This window comes from Ceratotherium simum, chromosome 17, assembly GCF_057802395.1.
Source record: "Ceratotherium simum simum isolate JZ-2026a chromosome 17, ASM5780239v1, whole genome shotgun sequence".
NCBI lineage: Eukaryota > Metazoa > Chordata > Mammalia > Perissodactyla > Rhinocerotidae > Ceratotherium > Ceratotherium simum.
Genome location: NC_141916.1, coordinates 54,907,647 through 54,933,873, shown reverse-complemented (window position 1 = coordinate 54,933,873; position 26,227 = coordinate 54,907,647). Strand labels below are relative to the sequence as shown.

General features: G+C 44.4%; 1 protein-coding gene across 1 annotated transcript in view; it reads right to left on the bottom strand.

Annotated features, from left to right (window-relative positions):
- Positions 1-26,227, bottom strand: part of ANO2 (anoctamin 2) — a 331,112-nt gene that overhangs the window by 237,670 nt on the left and 67,215 nt on the right. Inside the window, exons 4-5 of the mRNA XM_087441928.1 lie at positions 15,295-15,393; positions 14,662-14,664 (exon numbers count right to left, since the gene is read on the bottom strand). Coding sequence (XP_087298054.1) covers positions 14,662-14,664; positions 15,295-15,393 — 102 coding nt within the window. The remainder of the gene's footprint in view (positions 1-14,661; positions 14,665-15,294; positions 15,394-26,227) is intronic.

The following is a 26,227-nucleotide window of genomic DNA, read 5'->3' as shown; positions in this document are numbered from 1 at the left end:
CACAGAGAGAAAGTGCCAGCTATGAACCAGGAAGAGGGCCCACACCCAACCACGCTGGTACCCTGGACTCAGACCTCCAGCCTCCAGAACTGTGAGAAATAAATTTATACTGTTTTATGAGCTACCCAGTCTTTGGTTTTTGGTTATAGCAGCCCCAACATTCTACGACAGTGGCTTTCAAGATACTGGACTTCAGGCAACAAAAAGTGCCTGAGAGACAGGAGCAAGCAGGATGAGTCCCATGACTGCTCCAGCTCACTGCCTTGGGAGAGGCTCTGGGCCACAGGCGAAGGGGAAATCAGGCCAGCTTCCTGAGCTGAGGAGACAGAGCTCTAAGTCTGGGGAGACCAAGGCACCTAGAGTTCAAGGGACAGAGCACCCAAGAGGAGAGAGCTTACCCAGAGATCTGCAGAGGGTCCCTCTGGAGTACTAAGCAGCATGGGTGTGAGGAAACTACCCAAGACTAGAGAAAGAACCATCTGAAAGGGTTGGGAATAGCACCTATTCCTACCAGCCAGAATGGAAAATCTCATCATTCACAGGGCATAGGGGAGAATACTCAGGTCAGCTGAGTAGTGGGGGATAATTAGCCCTCGACTGAGCACTGCTCCAGACCTGCTTAACAAATCATAAAAGAGAGAACTGGATGAAATGGCTTTTCAAGTACTCTCCAAGTCTCACATTCTATGGATTTAAACATTTAATGAAAAAGAAACATTCATTCGCAGCACAAACATTTCTAGGCATCTCCTAGATGCCAGGCGCTGAGCTTGGTGGTTGATTGTGCCAAGTGCTGGAGAAGTGCAAAGATGGTGATGAGCCTTTCCACGTTCAGAATATATATATTCTGCTATGTATCCAGCACTTCCACACGTGCCATTTCATCGGGGTCAGTGAAAACTCTGTAAGGTGTGCCTGCCAAGTAGTATTAGCACCTCTATTTTACAGATGAGAAAACTGAGACTCCGAGGGGCAGGGAATTGCCAAAGGCAGTGGTGAAACCAGGCCTGGAACCCAGGTTTCCTGACTCCCCCATCCAGGGCTCTTTCCTTAAACCTTCCATCCTGGGAAGGGCACCATGATCTGTCCTGAGACGGAAGCAGGCAGGAGCTCCCTTTCGGCCTCCACCAAACCCGCAGCCTGGGCTCTTCTCTTGTGTTCCATGGCATCCAGGAAAGGTACCCCAATCCTCTTTATTATTATTATTAATACAATCAGCGGCGGCATCGTTATTACAGTTATTCTTGGACATCAGAGAATTATGAACATCCTCAGAAACAGCAAGACACATGTTAGCCAGCTGTTCCCCATTATGCCCTCCCTGGGTACATGATATGCCTTTCATGTGCTTAAAATCATAAATAATTTTTAAAGCACGTTGCTCTTATTTTTTATTCCAGGACTCAAATGTGGTTCTCATCAAAGCTCGCTTTGGTCTCCTTGTCACAGTCTGAGGGGTTCACTGAGATTCCTCTTTTCTTACTTCTTTTTTCCCCCCGGCTCCCTCTGCCTCTCCCCTCCAGAGGGGCACAGCAGTGTGATCTGAGGACTGATTTGTTTCTTTTCTGCATTGGAATCATGTTCCTTCCGGGGATGCAAGGAACCAAGGCTATAATGACATGTATCATGGACAGATACATGGTACTGTCCCCATTTTACAGGCAAAGAAACCAAGGCACAGAAAGTTTTACTAACATGCCCAACGTCACACAAACAGTAGGAGATCTAATGGCCCCAAAGACCAAGGAAAAAGTGTAACAATATGAGGTAGAAGCAATATAACCTTGATTATCCATGAGTCACTTATCCGAGTGACCTAAAAAGGCCTCTCCCTGCCACTGGTAGGACAAGTCAGCAGGAAGAGCACAGACCAGAAACAAAGAGGGAGAGTGAGCCCAGCTGTGAGCATGTGCGTCTGCTCACACCCCACAGCCCAGGAGACGTTAATTCAGACCGTCTGCCCCTCTTCATTTATGTGTGCTTTCCTCTGCTCCTCCAGTCACTGCACACTTGAGAGCTCACTGTTGCTGTTCATAGCATCTTGCTCATCCTGAGAGGTAGGGCTGGGCTAAAGATTATCATCACGCTCACCTACTCACCTTTAGTTTCAAAAGGCTCAGACACACAGAGAAGTCAAACAGTGTGGCAGGTGGCACCACATGGCTCTAGCTGGACAAGGACGGAAGCCTCTGCACTAAAGAAGTTAGGATGAAGAAAAGCTCAAGATGCTGCAGAATTCGTCCACTGTCCTTATCCACCGTTGGTGCCTGAGAGGACAGAGGGAGGGACACACACACACACACACACACACACACGTACTGAACTGGACCACGTATGAAAAGTTCCACGTTTGAGCGCATTTATCCTTGCGAGTGAGTGTTAAGCCATTCACCAGTCAGAATGCAAACAGCACCGGGAGCTGCTAAGATCAGCTGCATCCTAGAGCCTAAAGGGAGACTCTGTGTGCACACCCAGAACAGGAGCTAACCAGTCTCTTCACCCCCACCTGTGCCTACAGGTGAATTTCTACCCATAGCAACACGGAAAGTGGACAGTGATATGTTTACAAAATGCACATTCTCTGACGTCTAACTCTGTATTCATTTATGGTTTTTAATTCTGTTTCAATATGTCCTCTACACATGAATGAATGTTTGCTGACTTTAAAAATGTGGGATAAAATCCAGACTACTTACATGGCTGACAAGGCTTTTATGAGCTGTGCCTCCTGCCTCCACCGCAGCCTCAGCCCCCTCTGCCCACAGTCTCTGTGCTGCACACAGACTGGTGCACTGGCTTCCTCTATTCCTTACACAGCCCGGGGTTTTCTTACCTTGGGGCTGGAGGATGTGTCCTTCCCTCTTCTGGGAAGGTTCTCACCTGCCCTCACCTTCTGGCAAACTCTGACCCAGCTCTCAGCTGTCAGCTCACATGGCACATTTCCTCACCTGGCCCCACATCCAAATTAGTTTCCTCTGGTTGGCTCTCTGAACACCCCACTCTTTTTCTTCTATGGGTGCCTCCCAGCTCATCTCCAGCAATCTAACTTCTGAATCCTCACCACACTGAAGCCACATAGGGCCAGGACCAGTTGTAGTCACCACTGAATAACCAGCCCTCAGCAGAGTCTCTCATACATAGTGATACTCAATAAATATTTATTGGATGGATGGATGGGTGGATGGATGGATGGATGGATGGATGGGGGGATGGATGGATGGATGGAGGGATGGATGAAAACTGTGACCTTCCAAAGGGCTGGAACCCCTTATACACACAACCCAGCCCCATTCCAGGTACAATTAGACTCTTCCTAGATGTTTTTTGGTAACTGAAGGGGCTATTGAGGACCCAGATCAGGGATGGCTAATAGGGTACATGTACCACTGTGATGCCACCCCTACCATTGCAGACAGCCCTAAGGGATCACAGCATTCCTTCCTATTGCCCTTGGATGAGGCCTCAAAACCCACCTCAGCATCACTCCCCAGCAAGCCACCTCCAATGGATTAGGTCTGGTACATGTGACCCATTCTTTCATTCACTAACAAATATTGATTCAGTTCTTGCTCTATAACAGGCACTTCTAGGTGCTGCTGATACAGCAAAACAAAAATCTCTGCCCTCATGAAGCTTCCATGAGGTGGGGATACAAACAATAAAACAAGGACATGAACGTGTGACTGGGTATCGAGTAGTGCTGAGTGTTAGAAAAAACAAGAGAAGGGGATGGAGAGCATCAGGGGACTGCTTCATATAGGGTGGTCAGGGAGGCCTGTCTGAGGAGGGGACATTTGAGCAGAGATGCCAGTGAAGTCAGGGAGTGAGTTCTGCGGGTATCTGGAGAAGGTCTCCAGGCAGAGGGAAAGGCAAGCAAAAAGGGCTGGAGAGGGAAACACGCCTGGCATTTGGGAGGAACAGCACGGAGGCCAGTGTGGCTGGAGCAGAGGGAGCAAGCGGTGGGGGAGGATTAATCTCTGTATCAGAGGTGGCAGACACATCATCCATTTAGCGTCCCTGACATAGACATTGTCATTCCTGGCCCCTTTCTGACCAACAGCCCTTTAATGCCCAGGGGGGAATCACATAACTCTCTCAGGTTTGACCTTGCCCCCGACAATGGGACAAATCTAGTCGATGGTCCCACTCTGCCTCTGCACCCAGTTCCCATTCTTGGGGGTCTCATCCATGGGGTGCTGGTAAACGCTTACCAACCACCTTGGGGGAAGGGGTTCAGGGATGCTGATTTCGATGGTGTAAATACTCCCACGGTGGCCAATTTCAAGCTATCAAAGGTGTAACAACCAACTTGCAAAATTCCTGAAAATGTAACAGAGCCATTATGAGCCCAGTTCCTACTGAGTAAGAAGAGCTCTGCCAGTGAGCCCCAAGTGCCAAAAGCAGACTGCCCCTGCCTGCTTCTCTGCCTCTGCCCTCCTGCTAGCCCCTTCCCATAGACCCAAAGGGGCAGCCATGGCCAAGCTGGGCCCCCCACTCCCACGTCTCCTATTGGGAGAGCAATCACATACCCCAGTTACTTGGAACTGTCCTGGTTCACTACTGTTGTCCTGGCATAATTATTAACAGCTATTACACACTCAAAATGTCCCACTTTGGATGATGAATTCTACAGTCCACCTATCCACTGCCTCCCACTCCCAGCCTTACCAGCACTGGGTCCAGCGTCTAGGTCCCAGTCAGCCCATCTGGCATGTGCTACCCTAGATCAGATAGACGTGACTTGAGGTTTTAAAAAAGAAAACCACCACTTCTATTTCAATTTTTTTTAATCATGAGTCTAAAAGCAACTCAATTTAAAAAATTCAAATTCACTTCCCATTACATTTTCATAGTTTTAGCTTCACTGTTTTTGAGCCCTGAGTCAGGCCTGTCTGCTAACAGACCCGCACTCAGTCTGCCAGGCCTGTGATCTGACCAAGCCTTACGTCTAGAACATGGCCATGTGCCATCTCAGGTTCTTCACTGAAACCACAATACTTAGGTGGCACCGATTATTTTTTCTGATTTTTGAAAATGAGAAACATTACAGAAAACATAAAAGAATAATAAGTCAAAGCACTCTGCACTCTTCCCAGCCTATTTAAATAGCAATCAAAGAGCATGCACCAAAAAGCCCATAAAGATATCAAATGTAAACCTACTCTCTCAGCCGTGCCTCTATTAAAAACAAATGTTTGGGAACAGGCAATGACCACAAGGGGGAAGGCCCCACCTACCGCCCACCCTGTGTGAACTGCAACAGTTCTGGCTCATTTAAAAACTATTGATGATAATAAGATAATAATAAAAAGAATCTGTCCTGAAAAGCATCTTGAAGGCTGAGTAGACAGCGACCCTTCTCCCCATGACCAAAGACCTACAAGAACTTCATCCTCAATAAAGCTCATGGAGTTTCGCCTGCTTCTTACTGTCTGGTCACCAGGGAGGAGTCACTATACCAGCAAAATAGCCCCAAAGAGTCACTAAATCAGCACCTGATGAAGGAAGGAGTTGGTTAAGGTGAGGAGGGAAAAAGAGTGTGACTCCAGTTCCTGAATTTCATGTGGACTGCATACAGTTGTGAGCTGAAATTCCTGCTATTGTGCTGCAGATCACAGCCACAAGAAGATCCTGGTGCTGGGGGAGAAAGGATTATTTGGCATCAGTCAATCAACCTAGTATTTACTGAGCATCTATTATTTAGGTAACACCATACTCGAGTTTTCAGGGAATACATAGGAAACATAAACTGTATTTCCTGCTCTCGGGAGGCTTATGGTTCATTTGGAGACACAAGAGTAAGGCACCCAAAGCAATTAAAGAAAAACTAATGGGTAAGAAAAATACTATCTGTAGGTTGACTAAGAGTCCAGAAAATGTGAGATCATCTCACCTGAAGGAATAAAGGAGGGTCTATGAGGGAACTGAGATTTGGGCTGGAATGCAAAGGATGAGTTCTTTGTTGTTTGTTGTTTAATTAGGGAGGATGGGGAGATCATTCTAGGACCAGAGGCAAACATTTAAAGCATTTGAAAAGGCTGCAGCCCTGGAAGATGGAGTAAAGTTCTCTCCTTTGAACAAGAGTTGAAAATAGGGAGCTCAATGTAGACTCCATGAGAGGGATGGTCTGGAGGAGAGCAGTCCAGCATGTGCAGGAGAACTCAGAGAATGCCCACTCACGTTCCCAGGCTCAGGGACAAAGGGCAGCCCCAGATGAGGACTAGGCACCCACAGCCTAAGTGTACTACCTCATTTAAAACACAGCTTGAAGAGGCAGCAGATGTAGGACATTTTTACTCTCAGATATTTGAACACAATCAGAGTATGAATGACTCCAAAAGGTATCTGTTCCATCTAACATCAATGACTGGGGGACAGAATTAACAAATTCACAAATTGTCATTTAGCTTATATGAGGGCCATAGCATTTTAAAGTTATGACAGAGTTTAGGGTCCAACCTCCTTGCTTTACAGATGAGAAAGCTATAATCCAAGATTGTTAAGTAACTCACTGAGATAGCCCATAGCAATGACGAAATAAAAATTTTAATGTGTTGCCTCTCCCAGCCCACGGTTATCTAATCTAGGGTGGAATTTCCAAGAGTATGATCTGCTGATCATTGGTTTCCCAGGATATTAATAGGTATTCAGTAGGAAAAGGGTTGAACAAAATTTAACCATTTCCTTTACTGTGAGGCTTCTCGTAACTTTTAATTGATCAGATAAATCACAATATTTAGTGTCTCTAGAGTTTGCTAGACCATGGATTATCACTCCACAGTATACACCTCGAGAAATGCTGTTCTAGACCACGCTACCTCAAGCCCAGTTATGGACTCTTCAGTACAGTGAGAGGGTAGGAGCGTTGCTTTGGAGTCAGGCAGAAATGAGTTCAAGTCCTGGATCTATCCTCTTCAAGCCATGTAACCTTAGGTAAGTTTATTAACCTCTCTGAGCTTCAGTTTCCTCATCTATAAAATGGGGCTAAAGCTAGTATCTACTTCATATTGTTGTGAGGATAAAAACAAATAATGCACATAAGGCTCTTATCAAAGAGCACATAGGAAGCATTAGCTACATTTAAAACTCAACTAATTTAGTTATCTACCAACATAGCTATGGTTACAAATTTTTTTATTTTAAGATATTTTGTTTTGATTGACACTCTTGAGAGTAGTTTTATGAACTTTTCTTGTCAAAGTCAAATATAAGAATTATGAAATGTGGACAAGCTTTAAAACATGCTAACATCTTTATTTACAGATATCCCTTACCAAGGCAGAAGCTGTTACTCAATCAAACCAATGACTATCTTTGGAAATAGAAGTATAAATGGGAAAGTAATTGTTGAATTGAATAAGCAGCTCTTCTTAGCCACTGGGTCTCCTTCCACCATCCACGCTAAGGTGAGCCTCTCCCAGAATTTCCAATCTCATCAAAGCAGGAATGGAATGTGAAGTAGATGTAGACAGGCCAAGGCCATGCTGCATGAGGATGCTTGGACAAAGTATCCTCTAGACAACCCCAAAGCCCAATGTCAAGGAGTGAACAAGGCTATTTAAAGCAAACTTAGAAGATGCAAAGTGGATTCTTGGGATGCACAGCAAGCCAATAAGCCTACCAGAGACCCAGATTGTGAATTGTCTGCTTATTGCTTTCTGCCCAGAGGAAGAGAATATTCATTTCCTAGAGCTGCCATAACAAATTACCACAAACTGGGTGGCTTGAAACAACAGAAACTTATTCTCTCACAGTTGTGAAAGCCACAAGTCTGAAATCAAGGTGTGATTAGGGCTGCGCTCCCTCTGAAGGTCCTAAGGGAAAATCCATCCTTGCCTCTTCCAGCTTCTGATGGCCCCAGGAATTCACTGGCTTGGGGCTACATCACTCCAATGTCTGCCTCTGTCTTCATGTGGCCTTCTTCCCTGTGTGTCTGTGTGTCTCAAATCTCTTTCTGCCTTTCTCTTACAAGAACACCTGTCATTGGATTTGGGCCCACCCTAAGTCCAGGATGATCTCATCTTGAAATCCTTAACTAATCACATCTGCAAAGACCCTTTTTCCAAATAAGATCACATCCACAAGTTCCAAAGTTAGGGCTTGGACAGATCTTTCTGGACTCAACAATTCAACCCACTACAAAGAAGATTATGGACCTTAAAAGTACAAGCCTTGCGATGGTTAATTTTATGTGTCAACTTGACTGGGCCATGGGGTGTCCAGAGACTTGGTCAAACATTATCCTGAGTGTGTCTGTGAGGGTGTTTTGGGATGAGATTAACATTTGAATTGGTGGACTGGGCAAAGCAGATTGCCCTCCTTATGTGAGTGGGCCTCATCCAATCAGCTGAAGGCCTGAATAGAACAAAAAGGCTGAGTAAGAAGGAACCCCTCCTGCCTGCCTGTTTGAGCTGGGACACCGGTCTTTTCCTTTTCCTGCTTCAGACTCGAACTGAAACACCAGCTTTTCTTTGGTCTCAAGCCTGATGGGCATTTGGACCAGACTTACACCATTAGCTCTCCTGAGTCCCCAGATCGCCAACTGAAGATCTTGGGACCGCTCAGCCTCCATAATCACTTGGGCCAATTCCTTACAATAAATAAATATATGTATATATATATATATAATACAGACACACTACACACACACACACACACACACACACACACACACACACAGCCCCTATTGGTTCTGTTTCTCTGGAAAACTCTAATACAAGCCTCAAATCTGAATAACTGAGAAGCAAAGGGTGCTGTGGTTCTGGCCAGGCAGAGTCCCTAAAGCTGGGTGGGCACCATGAGCCAGAGGGAGGGTCTTCCTGTGGAACTTTTGCAAAAGCCATGGTTAGCAAATCAGAGTCTCCAGAGAAGCAGTAATAGGTATCTGAGAACAACTTCCAATAATGTACAAAGCTTAATGGAATTAATATTTTCCTCCTAAAGGGCCTCTCAGGCTAACGAAAATGTCAAGTTTCTTTGCTTTTTAACTGAAATTACACTAGTTCAGCCTGGTAACACCGATTCTCTCACACTGATCAGAAAATTCTTAATGGCAGTTATATAAGTTTTCAGTTAATGAAAATGGAAAGATGAATTAGTCTTTAATAAATGAAGTTTAGTAGATAAAAAATATTTCAAAATATGAATTCCATGGGGAGAATTAAAGTATGAATGACATTTCTGCTCTGACTTTTGTCTGAATCCTTTGCTCACCAGAACTTTGTAGTACAACCCTCCCTGAACTACAGTTTAACATCACATCCTCAGGTTTTGTTCAGAATTGGCTAAGAAATGGCCATACAAAGAACATTCCAGCACCTTATATGAACTCATTACTGAAAATACATCCCTTACATGGTTCATATCCTTTGCATAACAATTATGCTTTAACAGGGAAAAGTTTGCCTCCTCTGACAAAACAGATGCTCATTTCTGTAGATTATGTGAGCCACAGTTATTTCTGCCTTGGCTATCAGGAAGCTCAGAATGAAATTTGTCTCATTTGCATCAATCACCCTTATTTTTTATTTCCACTATCATTATTTCCCCTGCACTTCCCTAATTCTCCCTCAATTACATAATTCTTTTATTTTTCCTTTTTAAAAATGATCCATTTGTATTTATGCTTTTGGTTGTAATTCATCTCAAGTCCTGTTTTGGGAAGTAGGCTAAGATACAAATAAAATAACCCCAGGTTCATGAGGGCAGAGCCAGTAGTAGAACTCAAGGTCTCCACTTGTCATACCTGCTGTCTGTCCCTTGAAATAGGCGCCTTCAAGCTCTCCCTCCTGCCCTGTGGGGCCTGAGCAGCCTTCCCGCTGGCTTTTCCAGCGACTGCATCGCAGACCTCGCACATGGAGCCATTATGTTTATGGACACCCCAAGGACCCATGCTCTAGGAAATGGAAATCCCCCAGCACGTAGTCCAAAAGCCATCTGTTCCCGCCTCTCCACCAACTCCGTGACCGGGCTTCTGGCTGCCTTGGTAGATTTAAGGGACTGGGCCTGTTTTCTCTGGCTGTGAAGGGAAATTGCAGGAAAGAGTAGCCCCGATCTGGTGCCAACTGTGCTGCCCTACACACATCACATACAAACGACAATACCGGCAACAGTAGTAATAGCAGTTCTCATGTGTTGCGTGTGCCTCTATGCTAGGCATCCTAAATGCATCGTTACTGCTCCTTACAACAGCTCTCCACGACATTTATTACTCCTGTTTTGGAGATGAGGGGAGTTCTGAGTCTGCTTTCCTAAAAAGTATGACTTGCTGGAAGTTAACAGCATCTACTTGCATGCAAAGGACTCATAAGCTACAGTCCCTACAGGCTCCTGGGAACACAAACGTGACCCTCACACTGTCAGCCACTCTATTAATAACAGCTACAACAGCTTTCACTGATTGGACAAAAGTGATTTTCACCCATCCCAGACACGTCACTTTTTCCAAATTTAGTGGACTCTGGGTGGATTAACATGATTTTATTGACAAGAATGGACTCAGTTCTCTCCCCCTTGTCCATTCCCGGCCTTGTCTCTGCCGGAGGCAGCACTCGGAGAATAAGCGAATGTAAGCGGTGAGAAAGGGGGATGTTCATTCATACATATAAAAAAGTGAATGAGAAATAAACATGGATGTTGACCACAATCTAGAAGGGCCACCTTGGTAATGAGCAGAGGTGAGAAAGCACCCATTTCAAACCTTCCCAAGCTGCTCGGGGCCAAAGGCCAGGCCTCCCCACCCCTTCCTGTGCATGGATGTTGAGTGTCCCTCACACAGCTCTGGCTCTTCTGTTGTTGTTTTTGGAAAACAAATGCTTCCTTCCAAGAGTCCCCTTCCAGTTAATATCTGTGCTCAGAACTCCGAGTCCCTGGATGCATTACTATGGATTTGTCCGGATTTGAGACCTCGATTTTGTGATTTCCTCCCCATCTTCCTGGTCTCTCTGGACCCCTGAGTTATGACACAAACCTCCATTGGCCTGGAGGATGCTTAACTGATCCCACACCATGCCTCAGTCTTCCTCCGCATTCCCCCTGCCGCGAGGATGTGGCTCTCTTCAAATGTAGTTTATTCTCACTGTAGTCACTCCCTAAACCCATTAAAACAGAAGACAAATGCCACTGGACCCAACACTAGCCCTCTACAGACTACCCTGTCTTGTCCTCCCTTCCATGCTCCTTTCCCTTCTCAGGAACTGGATTTAACGCCCACTGCTACCCCTGGGATCAGGTTGTAAGATTAATTTTTACAAACATATACACCCTACCCAGCGTACCAAGTTATATCCTCGCTCCTGGTTATGACACCCTCTGTGAGATCGACTGCAAGCCAGTGCATTCTATGAATACAAAGAAGATCTAGGGCCACGTGGCTGAACCTGCAGAAGGATGCCAGAACAGCCTGCCTGTGTTGAGTCTGGGGCCCAGAAACTTTGGGGAAAAGTTCTTTCTGTTAGATCTGAAGTCTTGTAGGAGCCACCACCTGGCTTTGCTCTCCCCAGCCTCCCTGGCCCACCATATCTACATGCAGAATCTGTTCTGTGCTAACCAGTTGCTATTTGACACAGTATTTAATTAGTGCTTTGATGTCTGAGTACGTGCATTTTTCCTGTTGTGCCCTTTGACTATAAGCTCTCTAAGGGCATGGATGGTTTCTGCGTCCTTCAGTGTCTCTTGAAAGACTCTCTTACATTAGGAACTCCACTGATGTTGGCTGCCTATTCCATCAAGAAGGAAGTTGATTGGGGGAACAGGAATTGAGAGTACACATAAAAATATTTGAGAAGACAGACACAATAATAAAATCCTGTATTTCCATAGTACTTGTTAAGAATTGGATTCTTGTAACAACCTTCTAAGAAAAATAGGCAAGTATTATTATGCCCATATCATAGGTGAGGAAACTGAGGCTCTGAAAGACAAAGTGACATCCCACAGCAAATAAGTGCAGAACAAAGGCTAGAAGTCTGGTCTTCTGAGGACTCGTCTAGGGCAGTGTCTCCCACCCTATGCCACCAAACTGAAAAGGAAGGAGGCGTGGAAACAACTTAAGCGCTCATCAACACATGAATGAATAAAGAAGATGTGAGATATATATTTACAATGGCATACTGTTCACCCATGAGAAAGAAGGACATCCTGCCATTTGTGACAACATGGATGGACTTTGAGCACATTATGCTAAGTAAAACAAGTCAGACAGAGAAAGAAAAGTACTGTACGATCTCACATATGTGGAATTTCAAAAGCCAAACTTCTAAAAACAGAGAGTAAAATGCTGGTTACCAGGGAATGGGGGTAGGGAACAGACAGATATTATTTAAGGATACAAACTCACAACGAGTAGTAAATAAGTCCTAGACATCTAATGCTCGGTATAGTGAATATAGACACAGTATTGTATTATAACCATCAACCTTACTAAGAGACTAGAACTTAATTATTCCAAGCACTAAAAAGAAAGAATAACTATGCAACATGATAGAGGTGCTAATTACTACTGCAATAGCAATCATATTACAACATATAAATGTATCAAATTAACATGCTGTACATCTTAAATTTACATGTGTAATATGTCAAATATATTTGAATTAAAAAAAATAAATGCAAAGAAGAAAGAGAAGGGAAACTCAGAGATGGCTACGTTATAGTACGTCCTTGTCCTGATCATGTCATCTACAAATTCAAGAGCAGGTACTACCCAAATGACAGATGGTAAGTTCCAATAGGCTAAATGCATGGGGGCACATAAACTCTGAGGGCAGACATGTCATTTCAGCAGAACCATGCTCTCAAAGATATGAGCTTGTGAAAGGACAAGAAGAGACTAGGGGGACCAGAGGCAGGCACTCCTTGGGGCTGAATCTGAGAATGAGGAGGAGAAGAGGTGGTAGAGAATTGAGGGGTGTGGTAAAATGTCCCAGGAACAGCGAGGAAGGCCAAGAGAAGGCATCAGGGGAGGGAGGCGAAAGGGAGAGGGAAGAAGGGAAGGAAGAGCACGAAAGTGAAAGAAGAAGGAGGAGAGCAAGGAAGAAAAAGAGGCAAAGAGGGGAGAGTAGAAGGATGCACACTTCTATGTCTCTAGATTTCTTGCTAAAAGGATCAGCCGGGAGGATAAAAGAAATAGCGTGGGCCTTAGAGTTTTGCTCACCTTCTTTCCAAGGATCAGCCAGCAGCGATAAAAACATAGGAAGCAAGGTACAAACAGAATGAGATTAAAAGAACACTAGATATTCAGATAAACCAGAGAACGTGGAAGAAATATATATTGAAGTTAGAAGGAAGACAGAAGAAAGAGAAGCGAAAGGGTTGGCCAAGTTAGGACACCACCAGAGGGAAGCAGAAGCTTCCATCCAAGGCTAAGACTTGGTCTTGTTGCCAGAGGACTGGGAGAACATTAGTGGAGGAGGAGCGGAAGCTCATAACAAAGAGGACGCCTGCATTTGAGGACAGTGGTATTAGGAGTAAGAGATCTAAAACTAGGAGACAAAAGAACACAGCAGTGCAATTGAAGGAGAAAAGATCACTGTGGTGCTTGGGAAGCCAAGACACTCAGGCATGTGACCCCAAAACATCTACCTTTTGTTGGCAAAATGTTTGTAGGTACTATTCATGTCTGTGTTTGTTCATTGTTTCATAATCATTTATCAACTGCCATGGAGGTATTATCCATCTTAACAAACCTATAAGAACAGAACCCACAGTCTTGATCCCTCTTGAGTAGGAGATTCGTGTTGGCATCACACTTGATGGTATTTGATGAGTGATCTTGGATGGGGACAGTAGATCTGTGGGTAGTGAAGATGGTGTGAGCATAGCCAATGATGCTAATCAAGATGGTGTTGCTGACTGTAACAATGCTACTGACGGTGAAGACGGCGATGAGAAGGCAGGTGATAACAGTGGTGCTGCAGAAGGCAACAACTATGGAGTTCTGTGAATAATGGAGAGGGTGGAAATTATGGTACTGGGAGTTAGAATGATGAAGATGATCTCCTCAAAGCTAGATTACCATTTGTGAAATGACACTATGGATGTGTGTGTGTGTGAGAGAGACAGACAGACAGACAGACAGAGACAGAGAGATCACCCATAGATCACCCATGGTTAAACTAGAGTTTGACCTAGATCATCTGCCCCAGGACTCTGCTAGAGATGTCTCAAATGATCACAGTCAATAGCCATTCCTTGGCCCTAAAATGCCTAATTAAAAAAATGGTGAATCTGTAGATACCTTTCCTTTCTTCTTGGAGATATTTACTGGATTTTGCTTTACAAAAAGACTATCACCTAGGAATTCCCTGGGGAGATTTTTAAGTTATACATAGACCATACTGCCTGAAAAGAACCTCAAAAATCATCTAAACTGGGTGCCGGCCTGGTGGTGCAGCAGTTAAGTGCATGTGCTCTACTTCAGCGGCCCGGGGTTTGCAGGTTCGGATCCCAGGCGTGCACCAATGCACCGCTTGTCAAGCCATGCTGTGGCGACGTCCCATCTAAAGTAGAGGAAGATGGGCATGGATGTTAGCCTGGGGCTGATCTTCCTCAGCAAAAAGAGGAGGATTGGCATCGGATGTTAGCTCAGGGCTGATCTTCCTCACACACACACACAAAAATCACCTAAACTGTGTAGCTTTTAACCCAGATGTGCATCAGAACCTCCTGTGGAATTTCTTTCACAATACTGATGCCAGAACCTCATTCCATACCAACCAACTGAATCAAAATCCCAGAGGTGAGACACTGGCATGGACATTTTGAAAACACTCCCCAGATGATTTTGATCAACTCGCCTGATTAAGAATTTTCTGTTCTACAGAAGAGACCAGCAAAACCCACCATCACACAATACTTCGTGGCAGAGTCACAACAGGAATAGGTGTCTTCATGGCAAGTTTGGTGCTATTCTCCCCACACGCTGCTGACCCGATCAGCACGGCTTACTGTCTGCTCTCCTTGCTACATTCACTCTAAAGAAATGCCTGGCAGTGTTGGGACCCCCAAGAAGAGGGAGAAAAGACATACAACAGAGAAATCAAGAAGCTGGACCACGGCAACGTTTGGCTTCTCATGGAGCACATCCCAGGTGGACCTCTGAGGTGAAAAGATCTCCCAAACCCAGCTCCTCTCCTCACCCCACATCTCTTCCCCATCCCACCTACATCATTGCCCCACACTTAGGGTCCTTGGGAGGCAGGAGGGATTTCAACTTCACAGAACGAACGTCCCACCCACCCCTGTTCCCATCCAGCCCTCAGGAGGCCCGCACACCCAAAAGAAACATGTTCATACTTTCTTGGTGGGAACTTTGATCTTCAAAAATTCTGCCTCTCTGGCCAGCACCTGCCACGGGGCGTGTATCCGGACGAAGATGGATCCCTGGCTTTTACTCTGTAAGGTACAAAAGAAGAAGAAATGGAAACACTTACAAGGACATAGTTTAAATTCCTGGCCCCTCAAATCTCCCAAACTAGAAGCCTGGACCTGCTGTTTCTTTAGTTTCTGGTTTTTGTTCTCTTTAAACTTCACCAGGGCCAGTCCCCTCCCGCCTATACCCCATTCACCACTCCTGTTCCAGAAATGCTCTCATCAAAAAACACAGGGTAGTGTTCCCAAAGTGTGGTCCCTGGAGGTTTAGTGGCTTCAGAGGAAAAGAAAAGTTAAAAACATTGTGTTCACAGATTTGAAATGTAAGCAATTATGATTTTCAGAAATCCCATTAGACTCTCAATAGCAGTTAGTCAGTTTACCTCTGCTACCATTCGGTGAACAGCCTGGAACTTGTCTACATTCACATATTTTCATTGCTTAGTTTGTATTCTTGTTCTACTATTTTGCTGTCATGGCCTCAAATCACAAAAGTGTTTCACCTAAGCCTAAAAGTAATGATATAAATAATAATATAAATAGTATAACTCAGAATAATATCATAAGCTCAAATCATGAACAGGGCTCCTGTGTCAATATAGAATATGAATCTATGTCCCAGGACAAGTGATTCCGTGAGTGCATTAATTTCACCCAAAAACGAAAAGTAAGAAAAGGAAATGTAGTGATGAGTATTTGAAAATTAGGTCTTACTGACTCAGCAATCCATTTGGCCCTGGTCGCAGTGTCTGTCACAAAAATTGGTCAGATTATGACATGAAGCCATCAGTTTCTTCTCATCTTCAAATAAAACCTCAAATTTTTTCATAATAAGCACATACAGATAAAAAAATATTTTTAATTAATTTTACCACTAAAGAAAGAAAGGAGACCAAAACAAGTAGGGAAAACAGGCAAAAGCCCCATTATTATTGAGAAGCTTCTAAAACTACCTGCAAAATTAATCACAAACATTGTGTCTACAAATCAAGCAGAACAAACTGACAGCAAAATTCCCTCATCAACTGAGTACTGGAAATCCCAAAAAAGCCATGCACTGCAGTGGGAAGGCACTGGTGTGCTGGCTAACATGCCATTTACATTAGGATGATGCCACTGAGGGGCGGACTGGGAATCGGTCCTACTGAGTGTGCTCGCAGCTTCTTGTTCTGTTCACCCCTTGACAACTCATGCTCCAGAAGAAAGGAGGTTTTCATTGGATTACTGTGTATTTTGTGAAGCAGGATGCACAGACAACAGTACTGAGCAAAAGTGTCACTCCTCACATATAGGCAGTTGTCCCTTTTGAAAATCGTTCCCCAGCTTCGTTCACAAAGACCAGCTGGTGCTCAACAATACGCTCTCTGGTCATGGTTTAGTGTTGAAGATAATAGTGGGAGCCCTCCACACACAGCCTCTGACCGTCTGCCTTTCCAGAGTGCCGGGCAGAGAAATAGGTGGCCAGCAGAAGACTGCACTCCCCACTGAAGTGCACTGACTATGACGGTGCTCACATCCGCGTCTGAAATGATGAATAACCTAAGACATTTTATGATGCTCCTAATGCAAATGAAGACTATTTCTATGATTGTGAATGGTGGCTCCACAATAAATTCAGTAATTCAAACATCTGGAACCTACTCCCATTTCAAGAGTGAAATCTTATGATTTATGAATGAAAAGAATGAAGAATAAACCAGGATTTCACAAGAAGATTGAGCTGTGGTATGAAAGTCTTGTATAGTCAAGAGTTTGCAAATACCCGAAAATAATAACAATAACCACAATCCACATTTACTGAGTTCATATCATGTGCCAGGACGGAGCTGGGTGGTTATGTGCTTTAGCTCATAGACTATGCACAGCCACTCTGTCAGGTGGGTACTATCACTATCTCTATTTTACAGTTGAGGAAACTAGGGCAGGGAAAACTTAAATAATTTGTCCAAAGTTACACAGATAGTGTGATAAACAAAAAAAAAAGTATTTGAATCTAGGCAGTCTATGCTCTACTGGCAGTTTTCTTCTCTCATCAGAGACAGACATGACATGTTACTGAGCATAGTTGAAAACCACATCCAAGGGTTGCAACAGAACATAAAGATGTGCTTTTCAGACTAAAATCAAATCAAAAGATGCATACGGAATCTATGAGGCAGTCCCAAGGCGAAACACTCAACCTTCCAGCTTCCAAGTGAACATAGTTCTGACAAAACACTGGATGGGCCTTCAGCAAGAAATTTCCCCAATTTCTCTGGCCATCTATGGTTGTGATTTCCAGGACTACTAGACAGAGTCATCAATCACTTGCTGCTATTTCTAACTGTAATTTAAGCTTTTCTAATTTAGTGAAAATAAAAAGTAAGAAAAGAAACCACCTGTGAAGCTGACCTGCACCCCCAGCTCTCCATCATAGCCCCAGAAACAATGACTTTGGTGAAAGATGGCAAACAGTACCATCCCTCTCACTAAGATGAAATCATGACTATTACTGATTTTAATATATTATGTTTTGTCTTTATTTTTCAATTATGATGAACCCTTTTTTTCTAACTTTAGAATGGGTGGCTCAAGTGTGCAACAAATGTCCGTTAAGTGGCTGCAGATGTTCAAAGAAAGGGTTGGGACGGCCAGGGTTAAATCCCATGGCCTTGGTGGCAGACTGCTAGGTGTCCCCTGACATCAATTCTCATTTTGTTCATTTTTTAACTAAGCATATGGCCATCCAGAATGAAAACTACATCTCCCCTGCAGTTAAGTGCAATGATAACACAATCTTTGGTCAGGAGGGTGTAGGTGGAAGTGTTGTGAAGTAGTTTCTGGCAACCCTTTTCAAAGGCAGCCTTCATCTTCTGAGCCTTTGGCCCCTTCATCTTCTTCCCTGCCCTTAATCTGCTGCCTGGAACATGGATACAAGCATCTTAGACCTTGATGTCAAAGTCAAGGCCAGAAACAGCAGAGTATCAAGAGAGAAGTGGGTCCTCGCCTCATAGAGTGTCATAACAGCCCTGGGCTCTCTCTGGGATTTTTATGTGAAAGATAAAATTCTACCTTGTTTAGTCATTATGATTTTAGAGGTTCTATGAGTTACAGCCCAACCTTACACTAACTAATGCAAAATTGTTTCCCAATGTGGAGACATTAGTTCCCTCCAGCAAAGTATACTTCTCCTCCATTCTCCTCAAATGGAACTTGTTTTAAACGAAAATAAAAGCTGGAATGCAATTTTGTGGTGCTAACATCTAGTTATGTTCCTTTCATGCCGTGTAATATTGTTATCTTCTCATAAAAAGAAAATTATGCGAGCTGATGTGAAATATTAGCTAGTGTGACTAGCTATGTCTCCTGAAGAAAAAACAAATATTTGAAAACCCCTAAGCAGAACCATCACCAAATGCAGCTCTTTTTACTAACCCAGGAATCTAAAATTGGAGGTAAACATAGATCGAGCTTAAAAAAAAAGAGTCTCCTTGTTCTATAGTTCCAACTGACTTCCATTCTGCCCCGCACTTGAATTCTTTACAGCAAAGTTGGGGAATGGAAAGAGCATGGGTTTCAAATAAAAACAAATTAAGATTTGAAACCTGGATTTTACAGCTGTGGGATGTTGGGCAGGTTACTTAACCAAATGAGCCTCAGTTTCTTTATCTAAATAAGGAGGATGAGAAATACTGCAGGACTGTTGTGAGGATTAGAAATAAGGTATGTAAGGTCCCTGCTATAGTGCCTGGAACCGGGACTGCTCAATAGATGTCAGCCATTACTATGGGGATTAGCTCTACACAACTAAAATGACAGCTTCATGACTGCAGTGTCAAAACACATACATACCCAGTTGGTTCTGTTTGGATCCTGCGACCAATTTCTAAAAATTGGTAACCATAGCTCAGAAAGTAACTGGTGACCTTTGGTCAACAGAATTTAAACGTAGTTCAGTTTTGAGAGAATAATTCAATACACTTAAGTGTCATTTATGAGTCGTTTTCTCACGCCAGCAGCTAAAGTTATTCAAGTTTCTACCTGATCAGGAATTTTACAAAGACTTTGCAGGAGAGCTTCTCCATTCCTATCAGCAGCCTCAATCCTCACTGCATTTGCAGATCACTGCTCCCTTTCCTAGACACCTAATGTATCCGCACAAACTCATTCTAGTGCTCATAAAACACAACTAAATTGAACTAGAACTGGATATATCTGGAACCTCTCTGCCTTCTAGACTTATACAAGTGGTGTATAAGGAGAAGAATCAGGGACACTCTGGAAAGTAAAAGAGACTTCAAATGTAAGTCTTTGGTAACTTTACTCACCAAGCATCAGACTTCCGTGGTCCCATTCAACATCCCCATGCTGACAGCTCAAAGCAGAGCCAGCTGATGGGCACAGTGAATTTCAGAAGAGTGAACTGATTTGGCCAAAGGACTCTGGAGTTAGAGAGACCTCCAAGGACACCTACCATCTTTCTCAAGTAAGAAATGAAGACCTGGAGCTCAGGAGGCTAAGTTGCTTGGACATGGACATATGGCTAGTTAGTAGCAGAGCCAGGCATGGAATCCAGATCTCCTCATGCCAGGGCCCATCCCATACTGCCTATGAGGGACAGCATCACAGGTCCCTGAGAGCTCCCAACCCGTCTGAGGGCAATCCTGTAGCTCTTCCCTTCACAAGAGATTAGGCAGAAGAGGGATGGAGGAATGAGGCTGGGAGGGGGGGAACTGCACTCCCAGCCCCCTTCACCAGTGCTCCAGCCACTGCTCAAGGCCCTCAGCAGGGACCAGAGGCCCGTGTACTGCTGGTGAGATTATCCGTATTGTTTATGTCTCATTGTTATCCAAAGATTGCATGTGGCTTCGCAAGACCACGTCCTCCCTCTAGAGACAAGAGTGAATGGGAGGCAGCCCCAGCCAAACACTGGAAACTGATACTCCACAAACCTCCTTCCCACACAGTCCTGCCAAGCCACCTCAAACACTGACCCCAGACGCCTGCATGTACTCTGGTCCCGGGCCCTGCTGTGAGCCGAGAACATCAGCTGCAGTACATTGTGGCCCAGGAACGGGACTGCCAGAGGAAGGGTGGGGAGATGAGCATGTATACAATGGAAGAGCAGAGGGGGAATAGACTCCTCTAAGATATCACCAACCTAGGTCATCTTGGATCAGCAGGGACCAAAGGCATGTGGTCACAGTGAGGGTGAGAGAAACCCCCAGGGACTCCTACATTCTCAGACCACAATGGTTGATGTGCACACAGCTAGAGGAGTTATACCAGGTGATGCTGAGACTGTAGCCAGGGCAGCCATCATCACAGACTAAGGAGGAGTGTGGGGTGTAGCATTGAGACTTTTGAAATAACAGCAGGAAATAAGATGGTCTTCACAATTGCTCCATTTGAGAAATACCATGGTCTATACCTGTGTCATCATTAAGACCAAAGTCTTAACTTCCCTTCTGTTATCAGGAACTTCAAACCTATGACCAGGGAGCAGGCTCTGCCTGGACCTCCAAGAAACAGAGTGACTTGGAATTAAGCACAGGGAAGAACATCCTGACTGAAGGAGGAAAGATGAAAACTTGCTTTTCTGGGAGGCCCTGGAAGAGTTGCAAGGGAATCTCCTCTCCAAACCAACCCTCCCCAGGCCAAGGCGAGGATGGCTCAAGATCAGCAAAGGCAGAGAGCAAGACTAAATGCCCACTGCACCCTGTCCCAGAGACCCAACAAATACCAGCAGCATGACGCCTCTTATAGAAAAGGCTTCACCTAGTCCCCAGCCAAAGACTGGGGACAACCTAGCCAGAATCTTATAGAAATGAAAACTCAGCCAATCTTGTACTTTTTTCAAAGCAAACAGCCATTGCCAAAAGTTCCTGGAAGGGGAGGGCATTCTTGGTGTGAGGATCTCTTGGGTCAGCTACCAAAATGGACAGGCACTCAGAGGAGATGATCTCTGGACCTGCTACCATAGTTTCTACTCTGTGCATTGCACATCACTGCACTCCAGACAGGAGTCATCCAGAAAACGCTGCTCAAAGCCCATGTGAAGATGAAGTAGAACCCAAGAAAACTGAGTCAGACCTTCTTACACACCAAGGGCAGAGAGAACCTGCTTCCCACCTAATCCCTGAGCTACAGAGGCCCCCAAGGGCAGCACAGCACCCTAGGAGTACCATATAGTGAGTCAGCAATAGAGTGGGATTAAGTGTTCTCTGGGCTTCATTCCACTACAAAAATTCATAGAAGAAATGGGGGAAAATCTTCACCATGTAGGATAGGTCATTGGAAGGCCATGGGTAGTAGGGCCTGAGGACCCAGTCTTGGGCCGCAGTTCTGTCACTTACCAGCTGCACCGTTTTTGACAAGTCACCAAAGCTCTTGAAACTCACAGGCAATGTTAAAATAATTGTAAGGATTAATAATAATACCACCTGGAGGAAAGAAGGATGGACTGTACAAAGGGACACATGAAATCTTTTGGGGGTAGTAGCTATGTTCATTATCTTGATTATGATGATGGCTTCATGGTGTGTACATATGTCAAAACTCAACAGATCACTTTAAATATGTGCATTTTATTATACATCAATTATACCTCAATAAGGCTAGAGCAAAAGATATGCAAAAATGAAAAACAAGGCCACATTTCTCACAATTTTTTTTGTTGTTTTGAAAATTATCATTATTTTTCATTAAAATATGTTATTGTGTGAAATAAACATTTTATTTATTTAATATGTTATATATTGTTAGTTTTTAATTAATAAATAAACATTCAAAAGTTAATAATGAGTCCATGCTATCCCAGAATCGAATTAGATTATAGACACGAAAGTATTTTGCAAACTATAAAGTATGTATAAAAGGATTTTTTAAGAGCAAGTTCATAGGCAGCCAATGCCAAATCCCTGCCTTGGTACTCAAAATGTAGAGCATGCCCCGGCCCCTTGGATCACAGAACACACGCCCTTGACCTCTATGGGGATCCTACCACGCCTCTTGGATCCCACCTGAGAGAAATCATAGCTGAGCCCTCCGTGGCAATAGCTCCTGGCATGTACCTGCTCACCACCAAGTGAGGTTAAAGACAGAAGAGAATGTTTCTCCTGGGAATTTACAATGCAGGAGGTAACAGGCTGAACAGAACCCAGAAGCTAGAGACCAAATTTCTACCATAAAAAAGGATGAAAATTCATATGCCCTGAAGACATTGGCAGAAAGGACAGGGCCTCTGCAAAACTAAGGAAGGCTGGGAGGCTGACAACCAGGCTCCATGCATACAGGCCCAGCCCCAAACAGAGGGGAAAAGGTCATAGATAAACCATGAGGAAAGACTAGAGGAAAATGCTGCCCTTTCCTTTTCATCACAGTATAACTATTTTGGACAGGCGACACCCCACAAGTGGAATCAGATGCTGCAGAATGCTAACTCTCAGCTACGTGTGCTTCTCACTCGCCCCCACCAGGACACTGCAAGCATTTCATTGCCCAGGGGAATGGAAGGCAGATGCAGAGTGGTGGGCAAAGGGTGGCTGATAGTTGGGTGGTTGACAGTTACTCAAAGCAAGGATGATCAATAGGTCCTGGTTGGACTAGGTCAGTCCCAGTTTACGTCCCTTGCCTCATCATCCCATCCAGTTTAGCATTTTAGCTATAGCAAAAATGTCCCAGGTTGGACAATAAATCACAGGGTCACCCTATGGATCAGCAATGAGTACCACTAAATTCAATAGCCCTCATACCTTTGGACAGGAATGCCCAGTATCTCCTTCCTGACCTTCATTCCTTTGGCCTATATGATAAATGTCCCACACAGAGAGAAGCATTTCCAGGCACTTGAAAGCTCATCACATTATCTCTAAGAGTACCCCTAACTCTGATATCCCTCGTAACTCAAAACTTATGTGATCCTTTGATTTTGATACTTTTCTTCCCTCTTCAAGACACTTCTACAAAACCTTCATACTATTAGTAATTAACTCCCCTCCCTCCCAAAGGTGTGCTCTTGTCTTCTCTTAGTGGTGACTCACCTCTCCCCTAAGGAATAGCTCCACTATTTCCTATGATTTAGTCATCTCAACATATTTCAAGTCAACAAGTATTTATTGGGCAACAACCACATGCTCAGCAATGTGCTAAGAGTGAAGGGCATACAGAAAAAAATATAAGCCATCATACCATCATATGGCTTTCAGTCTCTTTGGAAACCAGATAAATGATATCTAATACACCAGACAGATGAATAACATCATCACTGGAATGACTAATGTCCAAATGGACAGGATGATTAGTGAACGCTCATTTGTTTGTTGTCTCCCTTTCACTCATCAATAATTGCCAGATTTTGCTCTGAGAGAAACACTCCTCCTGGATCTCAGCCATATGTTTTCAGTATAATTGACCCCACCACCAACTCCAGGGATAGGCCCTATTAGCCTGAGCCAATCAGCATATTCATCCCCTAGGCCACAACAATTGGTTCTGGAATATGTTTGTAACGCAATCAGAACCAAGAAGATGCGAGGAAATGTTGGCTAGAGTTTCCAAAGAAAGCAGTTTCCTCTTTCTGCCAGAACTCTGGGGAGAATAGTGGCAATTTGTTCCATAAAGGGAAGGCCTGGGTCAGCCAAGGGACCAGTGAGCAAACAAAGGATGAAGTGGAACCTGCAGACACTTGAGCAGAAAGATGTAGAAATAGGAGGTCTTTGGAGACATCATTTGAGCTGCTGGATCAAGCCTCACCAGACCTACTTATGGCCTTCCTAATTACATGAGCTTAAAAACTCCCTTTGTTGTTTAAGCCAGTTTGAGTTGGGTTTTCTATCAATGCAACCAAGGGTTCTCACTGATATAAGAAACCCATGGAAGAGCTGACTCTGGGCCAGATGAGCCAGACAGGATGCCATGAAGGAGAGGGTAGTTGAGTTGTACTTTGAACAACGTATGATGGTATTTACACGTGGAAAAAGGCTTGTGAGTGGCACAGAAGAGAAGGAATGGGATAAGCAAAGGTATAAGGAGGAATGAGTGCAGCGTGTGGAGACCAGACTGCCTGAAGCAAGGTGGTAGCTGGGAAGCCAGAAGTGGCCTGTGCTGGCCAAACTGCCTACCATATTGCTGTTGCCCATGAACTTCACAACAGTGGTCTTGATGGATCAACCCTGTACGTTCACCCAGATTCATTACATCTTCAACAGGATAAAGAATGATGAGAGTCCCCCTATCAGGGAACCCTGAGAGAATGACTTCCTCTTTTCTCAATGGACCTCAAGGTGGAAACTTCTTCCCATTCTCCAGTGAGACCAAGAAATGCAATAGAAGGGCAGTGACTGTCCATCTGCTCTGGGGTTGGTCTAGGCTGTGGTCAACCTAAAGAATAAAAGAGCAAGCCTCCCATGTGCCACTGTGACCTTCTGCAGGTCAGAGGAGGCAGGTTTCTTGAAGGCAGGGCTCTGGCTCTTCCTCGTAGGGGTCAATAATCCTTCATAATAGATATTATATAGGGAGGAGGGGTAGACTTCAAACATGTACAAAGAAGCTATAAAATCTTCTATAACACTAGTTACAAGCTTTCTTCAGCTAAAGAACCCTGTCTTCAAACCAAATATTTCAAGGGGCTACTCTAGTTGAACTTTGGAGAAACAGAGCTTCACCCACTCAGCCCCCTTTGGGCCTGAGATGGGCTTTGTATCACCTTTATACAAACCACAAGAGCTGTACCCTTCCTCTTGGAAATGGGTGGGAGCTTTTAATTGTCACAATGACTAGGGAGCACCACTGCCATTTAGTGGATGGAGGCAAGGGTGCCAATCATGCTTCTATGTACTGGAAAGTCCTACACAAGGGAAAATTATCCTTCTTGAAATATACAGCGCTCTGTCAAGAATCATCGCCTAGGGCTCAAGGAGCTGAAGTTGCAAACCACTGTGCTGTTCACAGATCTATCAGATCTGACTTAAAAGCCAGTGTCAGCAATTATCACACCAGTCCCCTACCCCTACCCCACCAGACGCAGACTTGAGAGATATTAAGGTGGAGCTTAAAGAAATTGGTTAAGAATAAAGGCTATTAAATTAGCTAAAAGCTAGATCATGGATCTGATATTGATGAGCTGATCAGGGACCTCAGGAAGAGACACACCACTATAATGATGAAAAAGAATAGAGAAGTTGATTATTTTGCTGGCTTCCAAAAAATATCCAGAACTAGCCCGTCTGCCAAGGGTGCTATGAAAATAATCTATTAGCCTTGAAGTTTCAGGGGCCAGGGTCTCTGAAGTAGATGGGGGTCTCTGAGGAGCAGGGTGCATTAAAGGAAGAGCTCAGAGAGACCGAGCTTAATATCCCAGCTCTGCCATTTACCCACTGTGTGACCATGGGTACGTTATGTAGTCTCTGAGACTCAGTCTCCTTTTTGGTAAAATAGAAAAATAATGCTCTGGAAGCAACAGTGACCTCACAGAGTGCTTGTGAAGATCAGCAATAATACCAGAAAGGCATCTAGCACAAAGCCTGGCACATTATAGGTGCCCAATGCTAATAACAATTGGATTCTGCAGATGGTGTCTCCTGGCCAGAGGAATTTGAATTGAAGGGGTTTCTGCAATCCAGTTTCCAGATCCTCCCTTTTTTCCCAGAAAAAGCTGGCTCTTGGGGCATTTTTTTCCCCTATATGAGGCGACAGCCCAGTTTCAAACATGTCCCCTCTATGCAGCCAAAACAGGCTTTTCCACAGCCATGACCCTGCACACACGCACGGCTGTTGAGCTGGCCCTGCCTGAGACCACCCACCCCTCGCCATGGCCTGCATTCTGGAAGAAAAAGGGTCATCAACCATGCTAATTAAATCTGCAGATGATAACAAACTG